Below are 15,472 nucleotides of genomic sequence, written 5' to 3'. Positions count from 1 at the left end.
TTGTGCCGTGCTGAGGAAGCCCGACAACTTGCTCGTCTGCGTACAATGGCATCACAAGATCGCTCCTAGGAGCGGTATGACCGCCGCCACGACTCAGTTTCATTCGAAAAAGGTGACTTGGTGTGGCTGTGGACCCCTCAGTGCAGACGCGGGTTATGCCAAAAGTTCTTGGCTCATTATACCGGTCCCTTCACCATCATTGACCGCATTAGTGATTTAATGTATGTGGTCGCCCGTGTAAGGTCACCAGGACAACGCTCTAGCGCTACTCAACTTGCGCATGTTACGCGCCTCAAGCGATATCACACTATAACTCAGCCCTAACTCGCATGATGGGCTTCGTCTGCGAAACGGGGAATGTAACGCCTTGGTTGAGACGAAAGGAAGAAGAGGAGGACGACGGATCTTTTTCGGTGCAGAGCGCAGAACGAAACCGGTGCTGGACTGTTTTCCTGGACTCTCATCCATCACCTGTAAATAAACACGCCTCATCCGTAACAATATTCCCGTGTGTTCTGTGCAGTCTTACAAGTACCTAGGTGTAATGACTTATCCTGGCGCACACACGTCAGTAACATCATTTCATCTGCTAACAAATGACTGGGTTTTCTCAAGCGTCATCTAAAACGTGCCCCCAAACCTGTTAAACTACTGGCCTACCAGTCAATAGTTCGACTGAAACTGGAATATGCATCCACCATATGGAATCCACACCAAACATATCTCATGAATGCACTCGAAGCCGTTCAAAACCGCGCCGCAAGGTTCATCCATTCTAATTATTTATATGACGTGAGCATATCTTACTTAAAGAAAGAATTGAATTTACTTCCCCTTTGTACGCGCCGGCGCACTGAAACTTTTTCATAACTTCTATCACACCTCGCTTAATCAACCACCCTATATCCTACCCGCAGTCCGAACATCTCATCGTACACGACACACTTTTCAAGTGGGCCGCCCTCGCATGCGCACTGTCACCTTTTCCGCCTCATTCTTTTGCCATGCCGCTACAGATTGGAACAACCTGCCCCACCAAATCGCCGCCATCATTTACCCTCGTACGTTTATGGAGAGTGTCACTGCGCACTTTTCACAATGAAAGTGACTTGTGTTAACATACTTATATGCTCCTGCAATTTTAGTTTGTATTATTTAGGTTTATGTGTTTGCGCTGACGTATCTAACACTCTAACTCATGTAGTTTTCTTTTGTTCTTTTTTTTGTTTGCCTGTTCATTTCTGTATTATACAAATTATGTACTAATGTATTCCCCCCCCCCCCCCCCCCCATTATGTAATACCCCTGTCAAGGGGTCTTTAAGGTAATAAAATGAAAAATGAAAATGAAGGGCAACTAATTTCTCGAGATCCATGATGCCTTTCAAAAGTCTAGCCGCATGCAAAAATTATCTGCCTAGATTTCTGCTATCGAACTGCTCTCTGCACACAAGTTAACGAAACGTGGTGCAACACTCAAAATGGTTTACTATAGCAATGTAAACGACCCTCGGCTCTTTCTCCCTACTATGGACACACAGTGTGCACCAGAAAAGTCCTGTCGCGGACGCCAGAGTTATTGTCTCACACCCCGTAAATGAGGCACAAACGCCGGACCAAATTCCAAAGCTGACTTATTAGCTTCCGAAAATAATCCCACGAAAACTAGGACAATTAGAATAGGCCCTCTGGTGTGCCAGCGAACGCCGGTTGCTGTCCAAAGACCGAGTCAGAGCCCAGAGTTGTCAAAACACAAAAAAATATATTCTTCACACAAGGCAGTTACACACACGTGCACACTTAGGCTAGACACTTCACAATACAATTCAGATGGGTATTCACAAAACACAGGAAAATAATTAACGACAAGCACTAAGAGTCCAACACGTAAAGTACAAAATGAATAGGAACATTAAGTGTCCAATCGTATTCACCTGTGCTAGTCTTGAGTCGGACGATCTCGGCATAGCCCGAGGCAAACCTCGAAGAAGGAACTTCTTCCAGCAATGCAGACGCTCGATGAACTCGTCGACTAGCTTGCCGGGGAATCCCCTTCTTTCGCAGATTGTCAGTCTTCACGTTACATCTCTTCACTGGCGCGGTCTGATCCCTTTCTGATTCCCGAATGGCGTTTATATAGCCTTCACAGGCGTTCTCGAAGCTTCCTATCAGAGTCGTGATCCCGTAGCATGGCGAAAGCCTGGGAATCTTCTAGTCAATTCTCGCATCTTCGACCGCCGCCGTCGGAGTGTCGTCGAGGGGGGGGTTGGTGACTCAGCCTGTTGGCGCACGCTCGGGCTGTAGTAATCTCTCTCTCTTTCTCTCGACTCGCCGGTGAGAAGGTGTCTTGGTGCGCGCACGCTCTCTCTTGTTATCGTCGCCTTCGCGTGACTTGCAGATGCTTCTAGACTCTGTTGTTAGTGTCAGCTGTTGAGGCGTATGCGCTCTCTCCCTTTGTTGAAGTTTCTGCGGGGCCGGGGTGTTCCTTCGCTGGCTTGCTTGACACGTGGCGCGCACTTTGATTACGAGCTCTTTTGTGACACCCTTTCTTTCTCCTATACGGACATGAGCCCTTTTCCACAGTGGATACTATACTTCCGTACCGCCCGTATGTGTCCGAATACCGCCCAGCCTCAGAACTCGCTCAATGTGCCGAAGAGTGCCGCCAACTAGCACGCTCATTTACATCCGTAACACAAGGTCTTCAGAAAGAATGCCGTGACCCGGCTAAACCTGCCCCTACCTTCCCTGTTGGCTCGTTCGTGTGGCTTTCAATTCCATGCCAGACCCCTGGTCTCTCCCGCAAGTTTGCAGCGAAATATCATGGTCCCTACCGGATCGTTCAATGCCAGTCGCCACTGAACTACGTCGTCGAGCCTGTGACACCTCCCACCGACAAACGCTGCCGCTGTCGTGAAACAGTCCACGTGAGCCGCTTAAAGCCTTACTACGACGCTCAAGCTACTACGATGCAGTACCTTGAGTCGCCAGGATGGCTCCTCTTCGCCGCCGGGGCCGATGTAGTGGCGAAGAGGGTCACGAACTATTGAGAGAGGATGACGACGTCCGGCAGCCCGGAGAGCGCGAGACAGTGACTGATGCTCTTGGGCCAAGGCTGTTGTTACGTAGCCCTGCTTGTAAATAAACCTCCTTAGAATACTCATACTTGGAAGTTTAAATTGCCAGTAACCTATCCTGGAAAACTCACATTGACCACAAAACCACTAAGGCCACTCGTATCATCATCATCAGTCTATATTTAGGTCCAGTGCAGGACGAAGGCGTCTCCCTACGATCTCCAATTACTCCTGCCTTGCGCTAGCTGATTCCAACTTGCACCTGCAAATTTCCTAACTTCATCACCCCACCTAGTTTTCTGCTGCCGTCGACTGCGCTTCCCTTCTCTTGGTATCCATTCTGTAACTCTAATGGTCCACCGGTTATCCATCCTACACATGACATGGCATGCCCAGCTCCATTATTTCCTCTTAATGTCAACTAGAATATCAGCTATCCCCGTTTGTTCTCCGATCCACACCACTCTCTTCCTGTATCTTAATGTTAGGCCTTACATTTTTCGTTCCATCACTCTGTGCGGTCCTTAACTTGTTCTCGAGCTTCTTTGTTAACCTCCAAGTTTCTGCCCCATATGTTAGCACCGGTAGAATGCATTGATTGTACACTTTTCTTTTCAACGACAGTGGTAAGCTCCCAGTCAGGATTTGGTAATGCCTGCTGTGTGCACTCCAACGCAATTTTATTCTTCTGTTAATTTCTTTCTTATAACTTCTACAATTAGCCGCTCATATACTGTATACTTATACCGGCAATTTTTCTTAGCGCCATCATCGCTAAAACTATTATTGTATACAATTACATTTGTCCACAGCTTGAATACACATCATCAGTATGGGACCCTGGGCATGACACCCTCATACAGTCCCCAGAGGCATTGCAAGATCGCTCAGCCCGTTTCATCTTAAACAACTACCAAAGAACTGTGTTACTAACATGAAAGCTCTTCTCTGCTGTTATCAGCCCACAGAAAACTATCTCGCCTCTCTTTTCCATAAAATCTACTATCACAACTCATCATTATGTTCTCTGTGTGCAACCGCCACGCTACATTTCATCTCGCATTAACTACCACCAAAAGGTAAACATTCCGCTCTGTAGCACTGTCAGCTTTTCATGTTAATTTCTTCCCCAAACGAGCAAAGATTGAAACAACTTGCATCGCTTACAAACATAACTGGCACTGATAACGTTAAAGAACCCCAGGTGGTCTAAATTAATCCGGAGTCCCCCACTACATCATGCCTCATAATCAGGTGGTGGTTTTGGCACGTAAAACCCCACAATTTTAACATCACACTTCACAGCTTTATTTTATAATCAATATTGTAATTGACAGTTTGTTCTATAATAACTGTTCCTATGCCATATCTTTAAAGTTATGTCTTGTATATTATATGTCATGTATATTACAAGTTATACTGTGTATTTTACAGCGAAGCTGTTATAGGCTAGGTTCCAGAAGATTGCGTCCGGCAACAGAAGTAGATAGATAGACCGGAAGTCAATCAACAATTTTTGGCTCCATGTGCAGGGCGGTTTCCCGCCAGGTGTCAAGACGGATGATGGATGGATCATTGTTATACCCCTCGCCACCGCCAATGCCTCTTTCACAAGTGATGCAATACTTTGCGGCGGCACATCCAACCAATCGTCGTGCCCTTTAGTCTTGTGACGTTGGAATCGGCAGTTGCCCTTTGGACAAACTATGGGACGGACGCTCGTTTCACCACATCTTCCAGGATCCTGACGATGCCATGCAGTGTGCCGCGGCTGTGAACGCTGTGGCTCATACGCTAGTCTGTGATGGTGGGGAGGACTTGGCGCAGCAAACGCACTACTTGGCCATCGCGCTGGGCGAAAGCAAGACGCGGTGTCCTTGCTCTTTGCTGAACAAGACGCTCAATAAGTCAATAATGATAACATTGTTACGGTGCCACGCGAAGGACAAAGAAGACGATCACCTACAAGAAGAAAGAGATTATGTAGTGGGGCTAACCTAACGTCCCCCCATACTAGTTGTACCTGCCATATCTTCTGAATACTTAGCAAACACGGTCCCATTTAACCTTATATCTTTGCCCGTTTCATTTTTGGTGGAGGCGCGGGGTAGTGCACAAGACGGAACTCCGCAGCGGGCTTGTCCTCGGCCGTTCTACCATGCTGACAAACGACCAGGCCGCTGGGTCAAGCACGGCGTCAGCACCCAGTGGACCTAGGCCGTCAGCATCCGCAACGCCACAACCGTCAGTCGTCTTGACGCATCCGCGCAACCCCGGCACCTTCTTTGGTAACGGCACCGACAAAGTCGACATCTCGAAGAATGGCTTTGCATATACGAACGCATCGCTGCACACAACCGATGGGACCCGACAGTGATGCTCACAAATCTTCTCTTCTACCTCCAGGGACCAGCACGTACCTGGTATGACACACATGAGGAAGAGCTGACCAGCAGGGACGTATGCAAGCAAAAACTTAGTGACCTCTTCGGCAAGTTCACTGGTCGCAAGTGCGCCGCTGTGAAAGACCTATCCTGTCGAGCTCAGACGGCTACCGAATCTTACGTTGCGTACATCCTCGATGTCCTAGCTCTTTGCCGCCGTGTCGATTCCAGTATACCCGAGGCTGGCAAAGTGAGACACATTCTGAAAGGCATCGCCAATGATACGTTTAACTTGCTCGTTTTTAAAGAGCGCTCGACGGTCGACGAAATTATCCATGAGTGCAGACGTTTTTGAAGATGCAAAGAGCCGGCACATCGCCGGTCGGTTCGTGCGGCTTCCCAACACCGCTGCTACGTTGTCGTGCGAAGACGCTCATTCGGCCCTTCAGTCGTCCACTACGGATAGCGTTGTCCAAATTGTGCAGCGCGAAATCGAGGCTGCGTCGCAATCTTCTTTTGCACACCCTTCTGAGGATACTCAATCGATGGATCTCCCTCATCCAGGCAGTTGTCCATGGCAAACGCAGGAATTCAATCCGTGTGCTCCATAACACGCCCTCCGGTTAGCCCTGCCCCTCTTTATCGACCTCCACCGACGTTTTGACGCTATCTAAAATCCGGCCCAATGGCGAACACCTGACGACAAGCCCATATGCTTCCATTGTAGCGGCGTCGGGCCCATTTCTCGCTATTGCTGTTATCGTCAGCCCTCGTTTTCACGCTCCCCGTTTTACTACCACCCCAATGACAACCAGCGCCAGCCATGTGATGCTCCAAATGACTCAACATACCGTGACCGTGGCCCTTCTGCATCCACCAGATGCTCGAACCATTCACCGTCGCCACACGATCGTTGGTCCCGCTCGCCCCTGGACCATCGTTTTTCACCGCCGCACCCTTCTGTACGCTCATCCCCTGAAAACTGACGGATGCAGCTGCCAGAGGTGACGCTGCATTGGACTCTCGACCTGCAAATCCTCTCCTTACATTGCCGACAGATCACAACCTGATCACCGTGGAAGTTGATGCCCTACCTCTCACTGCCCTGATCGACACCGGCGCACACATGTCGGTCATGAGTGCTGATCTCGAGAAGCGGCTCAAGAAAGTGCTCACTCCTGCCGAGTCCCGCATCGTACGAGTCGCTGATGGGGGAACTCCTGCTGTGCTGGGAAGGTGTGCCGCTCGTGTCAGTGATGCCGGCCATCACACATCTGTATTGTTCCATGTACTTGACCATTTCCCTCACGACGTGATCCTTGGCCTTGATTTTTTATCTGCCCACTCAGCTATAATTGACTGCTCGGCTGGTGTATTCAAACTTGATTTTCCTGATGTTACCAACCTTACTGACACCATGCCGATCCAACTCTGTTGCACCGATTTTGTTCGTCTATCTCTGCAAGCACTGACCTGTATCACTGCTGTGCCAAACCCCTGTGTACCGGATGGTGACTATGTCGTCACTCCCTGCATTAGTGCCTTACTTTCGCACGGCATGTCATTTCCTCACACAGTATCACCATATCAGCTAACAAAACTTACCTTCCGCTCCTGAATTTCGGATTCTGCCCTCAGGTACTACCCAAAGGAATTTCTCTCGCCACACTGTCACCATCGCACGAGTACAACCTTTCTTCCCTCTCGCCTCATCCGTCTTCCTCCAACTCTTCTGCCGCCTGCAATGCTCATTCCGCAACGTCACCTCCAGCGCACGACGACATTACCAAGATGACACCCCTAGCCCCACTTAAACCGACAATCTCTGCTCACATCTTATTCGGACATGTTTTACCTTGCCAGTCGGCCTTTGGGACAAACCTCTCTTGTGCAGCATTGGATGCACAGACGGCCCTGTCACGTGTCACATGCCGAGTAATCCAACAGGAGGTTGATAAGATGCTTACCAAGGGCATTATTGAGCCATCGTCGAGCCCATGGGCTTCTCCTGTTGTCTTGGTAAAAAAGAAGGACAGCACCTGGCGATTCTGTATAGATTACCGCCATCTAAACAAGATAACAAAGAAGGATGTCTATACACTGCCTCGTATAGACAACGCATTGGATTGCCTACACGGTGTGACGCATTTTTCATCGATAGACCTGCGCTCCGGTTACCGGCAGATTGCCATCGACGACATGGACCGTGAGAAGACCGCATTTCTTACGCCAGATGGCCTTTATCAGTTTCGAGTCATGCCGCTCGGCTTGTGCAACGCTCCAACCACCTTCGAGCGCATGATGGACACGCTCTTGCACGGCTTTAAGTGGTCTATATGCCTTTGTTACCTCGACGACGTCATCGTGTTCTCGCCGACCTTCGCGACACACCTTGAACGCCTTTCGTCTATTCTTTCCGTCTTCCGTGCTGCTGGGCTACAATTAAATTCTTCCAAGTGCCACTTTGGTCGCCGCCAAATTACCATCCTCGGTCATCTCGTCGACTCATCTGGCGTCCCCCCTGATCTCGCAAAAGTTCGTGCTGTTCTCGATTTTCCTGTGCCGACCTGTGCCAAAGATGTCCGCACCTTTATGCTCTTATTTCCGTCGATTTGTCAGAAATTTTGCATACATTGCTCGTCCTCTGACTGACCTTCTAAAAAAAGGTGCCCCCTTTTCTTGGGGTCCTGACCAAGCTGCTGCCTTCCAACGCCTTATCACCTTGCTCACTACTTCGCCAATTCTTGCTCACTTCGATCCATGCCCAACAGAGGTCCGTACAGATGCTAGTGGCTATGGAATTGGCGCGATTTTAGCTCAGTGTCAACGTGGGTGTGACAAAGTTATTGCGTACGCTAGTCGCCTGCTTTCACACGCTGAACGCAATTACTCTTTTATTGGGTGTGACAAAGTTATTGCGTACGCTAGTCGCCTGCTTTCACACGCTGAACGCAATTTATTTATTTATTTATTTAATAAATAATTATTATTATTTATTAATAAAGCCCAAGCCCCCAGGCCCAAGCCCCCATTTGGGCTTGGGCCCAAATGGGGGCCCAAGCAGGAGGGGCAGAATACATAAATATTTACATATACACGTATGCATATACGTACACACATGAAAAAGAAATACAAAAGCAATGTAACAAATGCAATGATCAGAAAAAGAAATGAAAGCGACGACCAAATAAGATTAATAGAAGGTACACTGGAGGAATACAACTTAACAAACATTAGATCAGTATCACACGGAGTTTAAGGCATCAGGAATAAAAGTAATACGCATATATGAGCACTTGCAACCATTCTCGCAAGAGGGGAAAAAAACAAAAACGACAAATACCAGAAGCTGATGAACGAGTTACCATTGCAAAATGCGGAAAATAATAGAATAAGGAAGATGTGGAATATATTAAAAAAAAATTCACGTGTAAAATAAAAACAAAACAGTAACAAGGCTTGCCAGCATAGCAATACTGTTAACTTAAAGACACATGCGTTCAATAGAATCGGTGCTTATCAATTGTGATAATGGTAGGCTGTTCCAATCTGTTACAGTGCGTGGGAAGAAGGAAAACTTAAAGAGGTTAGTTCGGGTGTTATAAGGTGTTAAAGAATCAGCGTGACGATGCCGTGTTCGACGCGCTGTAAGTGGTTGAACATAAGCCTGTGGGTGGATGGACAAACAGTTGTTTTTAAGCAAAAAAAGAAATTTCAGTCTTTGTATTTTCCTACGTAGCTGTAGCGTTTGGATATTATGTTGATTCATTAGGCTAGTAGGAGAGTCGCTTGGTCTATATTTAGAGAAAATAAACCTGACAGCTTTACGTTGGATTATCTCTAAAGCATTAATATTAATTTTCTTATAGGGATCCCACACAATGCATGCATATTCAAGTTTTGGTCGGATGAGTGAAGTGTAAGCCAGTAATCTAGTACCAGAAGGAGCGCTCTTTAGTTTGTGCCTGAGGAGACAAAGTTTTCTGAAAGCCGAGTTACATACGTTAGAAATGTGGCTATTCCAGCTGAGGTCACTGGTTATTGTTATTCCAAGATACTTATATTGGCTGACTTTGGTCAGCGGTTCAGAGCCGAGGTTATAGACATACAGAGTGCGAGTGCCTCGCACTCGTATGGGCAGTGAGCAAATTCCGGCTGTACTTATATGGTCAACCTTTCACTGTTACCATGGACCATCACGCTATCTGTTGGCTCTTGACACTGAAGGATCCCACGGGTCGTCTAGGTCGCTGGGCACTGCGCCTTCAAGCATTCACCTACACAGTGGTGTACAAGTCCGGTAAGCTACACCAGGATGCCTATTGTTTGTCTTGGCACCCCGTCGACGCTCCCGACTCCAGTGATGCAACTGCTAGAATATTCACGCTCTCCGCCTTCCATCACATCGCCGAGGAGCAAGCCCGTGATACATCCTTGCGCGACCTCACCAGCCGCCTCCGTTCTGACCTGTCAGGCCCCTCGCTTAGCTTGTTCCTCGTTTTGGATAGCATCTTATACCGCCGAAATATGCGCGCAGAAGGACAAGAACTGCTGATAGTCATTCCGTCTCATCTCCGGGCAACTGTACTTGCGCAACTCCATGATGTCCCCATTGTGGGCCGCCTGGGTGTTTCCAGGACCTATGACCGTGCCCGCCGACGATTTTTCTGGCCTGGCCGTACTGTGCAACGTTATGTCGCTGCTTGCAAACCATGCCAGCATCATAAGAAGCCTGCTTTGCTTCCGGCTGGAACCCTCCAGCCAATTGATATACCCACCGAATTGTTTTAACGCGATAGCGTTTAGGGCCCCGTGTCACAGAAAATCCGGTGTCAGCATCGGCATTGCCACCTGCGGCCCGAGAAAATTATCCCCAACCATGCAGGCCCTCCAAATATATTTTACCACTAAAGTTGCTCAAACTTTTTCTTGCATTCTTTACAAAGTTATTCCTTGGAATTTTGAGAGTGACAGCCCACAAACAATTGTCATGAAACAAAACACCGACAGCGCATGCCTTTTATGCTCAACCTTCTCGGGCTGAAATATTAAAGGTGCAAACAATAAAAGAATGCCGGCGCACGAAAGAGGCCGCATTTCTACCAGAAAGCGCGCCTTCGTGCATAGCGTTCACCGCCAGTGTTTCCCGGTAAACTTCGCTTGCTTTTATCTTCACAGGAAGGGCTCTGAAGGGCTGGAAGGGCTTACAGGTGGAAGGGCTCTGAATTTTTTTGTATGCTTGCCATGTTTTTGTTTACCATTCTTACCACCTTGCTTGCCATGTTTTGCTTATGCTTGCCATAGCTTCCCCGTGGTCCACGTCATCTGATATCGTCCACGTGGGTCGTCTCAAGCCGTACCATGCGGCTTGAGACGACCAAGAAGGCGCCGGTGCAGTGCTATCGCCGCTGGCGGTTATGTCACGGTGCCACGTGAAGGACAATGAAGGACAAAGACGATCACCTACAAGACGAAAGAGATGATGTAGTGGGGCTAACCTAACGTCCCGCCACACTGGATGTACCGGCCATATCTTCTGAATAGTGAACACGGTCCCATTTCACCTTATATATCTTTGCCCGTTTCAATATATAAATTCACTACAGCAATAATCACTATAGCAGACCCACCATAGTCACAGCTTCGCTTGCTTCTATCTTCACAGGAAGGGCTCTGAAGGGCTGGAAGGGCTTACAGGTGGAAGGGCTCTGAATTTTTTTGTATGCTTGCCATGTTTTTGTTTACCATTCTTACCACCTTGCTTGCCATGTTTTGCTTATGCTTGCCATATTTTGCCATGTATTGTATTAAGCTACTTCTCTAACACTTCCGGGACAATTATTTTTTTCTTTTTATTAATCGTTAACTTCCACGTGTTTGCCTTTAACTTTTTGTGCGCTGTTTAGTGTTTTCTTGTTTTCTTTTTTTTTTTTTTGCAATGAATATTTCTTGTGTCGCTATCTGGAATACGGCAAGTGTGCCTACCGCTGTTAGACAGCGCCATGTTGTTGCGCATGCGCCAGTGTATCTTTGGCTGTCTTGTTGGTACTATGGTCACTTGTTGCTTTATGCTGCCAGTATGCAGCACGGACAATAAAGCCGTTTCTTGAAGCCTCCCCCCTCAGATACAACAATATTAAGTTTGTTTTGGGGGAAAAATGGCATCATCTTTACTAAACGACTATAACAACTGACACCCGAGGAACCTGTCATCACAGAGGGTATGTCTTTTACACTTTTAGATGAGCAAGAAGAAAATGGCATAATTTTTAATAACATTCAGCCTATTTTTTATTTTTTGTATCTATAATCAAGTATGTAGTATTTTGCCTCTTACCTTTGCCCCTCCCCTCTGCCACGTACAACTGTACCTTGAGGGTTTAATAAATAAACAAAAAAGTTGAGTCTCTTTAGCATATGCTAAAGAGGATGAACGAGAAAGCCTGCGCACTCACGAGACATGAATTAAATTACTTGACATTCTCATTCGAATGCATTGTTACTTCCTGTTACTTGTTTTCTCCAACTAAAGGTCATGGGTTTGAGTGCCTTAATTAACTTCGCCATAATTAAACCAAACGTGTTATGCATGATACCATTTAACACCATGTTATGCATGATACATAACATTAATGACATGTCATTACATCAATGCGATGACATATTTGTCATGACGTGTGTCATGACAAATGGTATGCATGACTCGATGTACATCAGGATATGAATTACATGCATGCATGACCTGACATACAGGACATGATATAAGTGTTTTGACATGAATGACGACATGCGTGTGCATCTCATGTATGACATCAGTGACATCACATGCTTATCATGGCATGCATGTCATGACCTAAATTGTTGAATAATTAGAATTGTTGAATAAAAGTTGAATACTTGGAAGTGTACTACATAGGAAATTTATTTGAAAATGATTTTGCTCATAGGTGACTCAGTTTTAAAAACCTTGAAAGCAACTGTGTGTACAGTGACTTATTGCCACCTATTTGCCATTCACCTGCAGCAGCCTGAGCAGTGTCATGAGTCAAGGCACACTTTCTGTGCTGCCCATTGGTCCAAAGTATTTGTTTTTTGGTCTTACCCCGTGGTGTGTTCCTCCAATTGCAGTGTGGTGACATTCCGCAAAGCCAACAGGCTGGGCTTCTACATTCGAGTCATTCCTTCCGAAGAAGAGGCTGTCATTGTGAGTCCCTTCACTGTATTGGTTTAAGTGCACTACATTGCTCTGTACTTCCTGCTGTGACAGTGCATTTGGCAATGCACTGTCAAGAACATGCGTGCTCACCTTGTCTTAGAAGCACCGACATATTGTTTAGGCATCGAAATCAAACTGCGAGAGAAATTGTGGAAGCTCACTGGATTGCAAAACTAAAGAAAAAATGCATCAGTCATCCGTCTGTTTCATTGTTAGATAAAGAGAATTCGCTCCTGTCATCATATTTTTAACACATTTTCGTGCTTGTTTTATGTGCATTGCTGTTTTTATGTTGACCAGCTGGCGCTGATCCATGGCATTTTTATCACAAGTGTTGTTATTGACGTGCTCTGTTGACTGGATCGCGCAGACCTGTGGGTTTTTAAGCAGGTGGTTCTTCGAAAATAAAACCAATTGTTAGAAAGCGCTCGTCCTTGTGTTGCTCTTTTTCTTCGTCCCTGTTTGTTTTGCGCACAAAAAGTTTTTTTAAAAATGAACCAGTAGCAGTTGAGGCTGTGGCGACAGCATCAAATTGATAATAAAAATTCAGGCCATAGATGACCAAGCAATTTACCATTTCATATCCCAAAAATTAGTGAGCCAGATAAACAGCCTTTGGTTGTCCGTTTTATGCTTTTGTGTTCTGAAGTGCTGCATTGCGCTATGCATATAGCAAACACTCCAGCGAACGAAATCATGGTGAATGTGGGCATATACGAGGTCGGTTAGAAAAGTATCCAACCTTTGGCCGAAGAAAAAAAAACTGGCAAAACTGGAGCGGTGGAAACCTAATAACCCTGAACGTAGTCTCCTTGGGACTCCACACACTTCTCCCAGCGGGGCTGCCATTGTTGGAAGCATTCCGAGAAGGCCTCTTTCGGAATGGAGTTTAGTTGCGCTCCTTTCAATGAGCTCTTGATTTTGGGCCATATCAGGAGAGTAAGGAGCCTGTGGAACTACAGGAGTCTGGTTTTTCACCAAAAAAGTCTGAATCAAGTGCGATGAATGTGCAGGAGCATTGTCGTGATAGCTGTGCCAATTTCCTGTTGACCACAATTCCGGTCTCTTGCACAGCATCACGTAGGCGACGGAGAACATCCCTGTAGTACTCCTTGGTGATTGTTTGACCCTGTGGTGCATACTCGTGGTGTACCATACCGTGGGAGTCAAAGAAAGCAGTCAACATCACTTTGACGTTGCTGCGCACTTGACGGGCCTTCTTTGGTCTTGGTGACGTGGAATGCTTCCACTGTGACGACTGGGATTTGGTTTCCGGGTCGTACCAGTACACCCAAGACCAGTAATTATGGTGTTCATGAAATCGGGTTCACCGTTTGTGGAATCCAGCATGCCCTGTGAGACTTCAACACAAAGTTGCTTTTGCTCCACCGTGAGCAGCTTCGGCATGAATTTCGCCGCAACTGTCTTCATGGCCAAATCTTCGGTCATAATGGAATGTGCAGCAAAAGTGCTGATGCCCACCTCTTCCGCAATTTCTCGGATAGTCACACTACGGTCCCGCATCACCACAGCGTTCAATTTGGCAATGACCTGGTCATTTCGGCATGTTGATGGCTGATCGGAGCGTGGCTCGCTCTCCACCTCTGCGGCCATCTTGAAACCGGTTGTACCACTCCTTAATCTGTGTGCTGCTCATAGCATCGTCATCGAAAGCCATCTGAATCTTTTGAATGCTTTCTTTCCACTTGCCTGTCGCCCAGTTTCTTGCAGAATTTGATGCAGTAGCGCTGCTCCAGTCGCTCCACTATTTTCCTTGCAATAAAAAAACCAACGAGAACACTGCGCTATGCTATGCTATCGGCAGGCGGGGAAAATATGCGCATGCGCACGAAGGTTCAAGGTCGACTGATGCAAGCACGCTTGTTTCATATCCATCAGATGTTTGCAAAACAAAATAAGGTCGGATAATTATCTAACAGACCTCGTATGCACTGCCTAATATGCACTGCCTAAAACAAAAAGGACCCGTTTGGTCCAGCAACTGAATACGCAAATAATGGCTTGCTGTGCAGACACACACACAGTCTAAGACTAAAGACTTCCTTATATGACTACACAAAGGCATCAAGTGTAGTGCTACTAGTACAAAGAACAGGACATATACAGCACTAACGTCTAACAAAGTGTTACTATCGTTTTGAAACTGACACTTGGGCCACAGTATGTATGTCCATTATTTTTTCAGCCTTTGGTGAAAACATATTCAATAAATTCAGTGAAATGAGCATGTGGAATCATGATGCTGTAATCAAATTTTTCAACAAGAACTGCTGCAGGGCTTCTTGCCTATTCTACTATTTGTTAAATGACTGGCGCTCTGCTTTCCATTGATGCTGCCAGGTGGCGTTCCGTCTGAAGCACGACTTTACGAACATGGTGGTGCAACTGCAGGCTGAGCCCCGGAGACCCGAAGTGGTGTGGATGACGCACACCGTGCTTGTCAACTTGGGCACCCGCTCATATCGGCCACCTGTGTAGGCCGACTGGTTTAATGTTTATGCACCTTGCAACTAATAAAAGTTATTTGCACGGAGTAAGTTGTGGCTATCTCTCTCTCTAGGTTTAGTGTTTTCACTTGCGTAAAGTTTCTTTAAAGTATAAGTTTTATTCATCAAACATTTAAGCACAGCCTGGCAGTAATAACACGTTTTATTTTCACAGTTGTAACATAGCTGTTGCAACAACAGTGGACTTTTTTGCATCCTTTTCCGAACAGACACAAGTGCATTTATTTAAAAACAAAAAATTCCTGACGTATTGTTGCCGCACCCTGTG

At 46.6% G+C, this 15,472-nt stretch overlaps 1 protein-coding gene across 2 annotated transcripts in view; it reads left to right on the top strand.

Annotated features, from left to right (window-relative positions):
- The window catches only part of LOC119461866 (dynactin subunit 4), a 245,552-nt gene extending 230,318 nt beyond the window's left edge, over positions 1-15,234 (top strand). For both annotated transcript variants that reach the window (XM_049672777.1, XM_037723239.2), the window contains 2 exons: positions 12,589-12,664; positions 15,038-15,234. In XM_049672777.1, coding sequence (XP_049528734.1) covers positions 12,589-12,664; positions 15,038-15,175 — 214 coding nt within the window. In that variant the 3' untranslated portion in view covers positions 15,176-15,234. The remainder of the gene's footprint in view (positions 1-12,588; positions 12,665-15,037) is intronic.
- Positions 15,235-15,472: the final 238 nt, after the last annotated feature.

The sequence above is a fragment of the Dermacentor silvarum genome, chromosome 8 (assembly GCF_013339745.2).
Source record: "Dermacentor silvarum isolate Dsil-2018 chromosome 8, BIME_Dsil_1.4, whole genome shotgun sequence".
NCBI lineage: Eukaryota > Metazoa > Arthropoda > Arachnida > Ixodida > Ixodidae > Dermacentor > Dermacentor silvarum.
The sequence above is the reverse complement of the archived record's forward strand: the minus strand, read 5'-3'. Positions and strand labels throughout refer to the sequence as shown.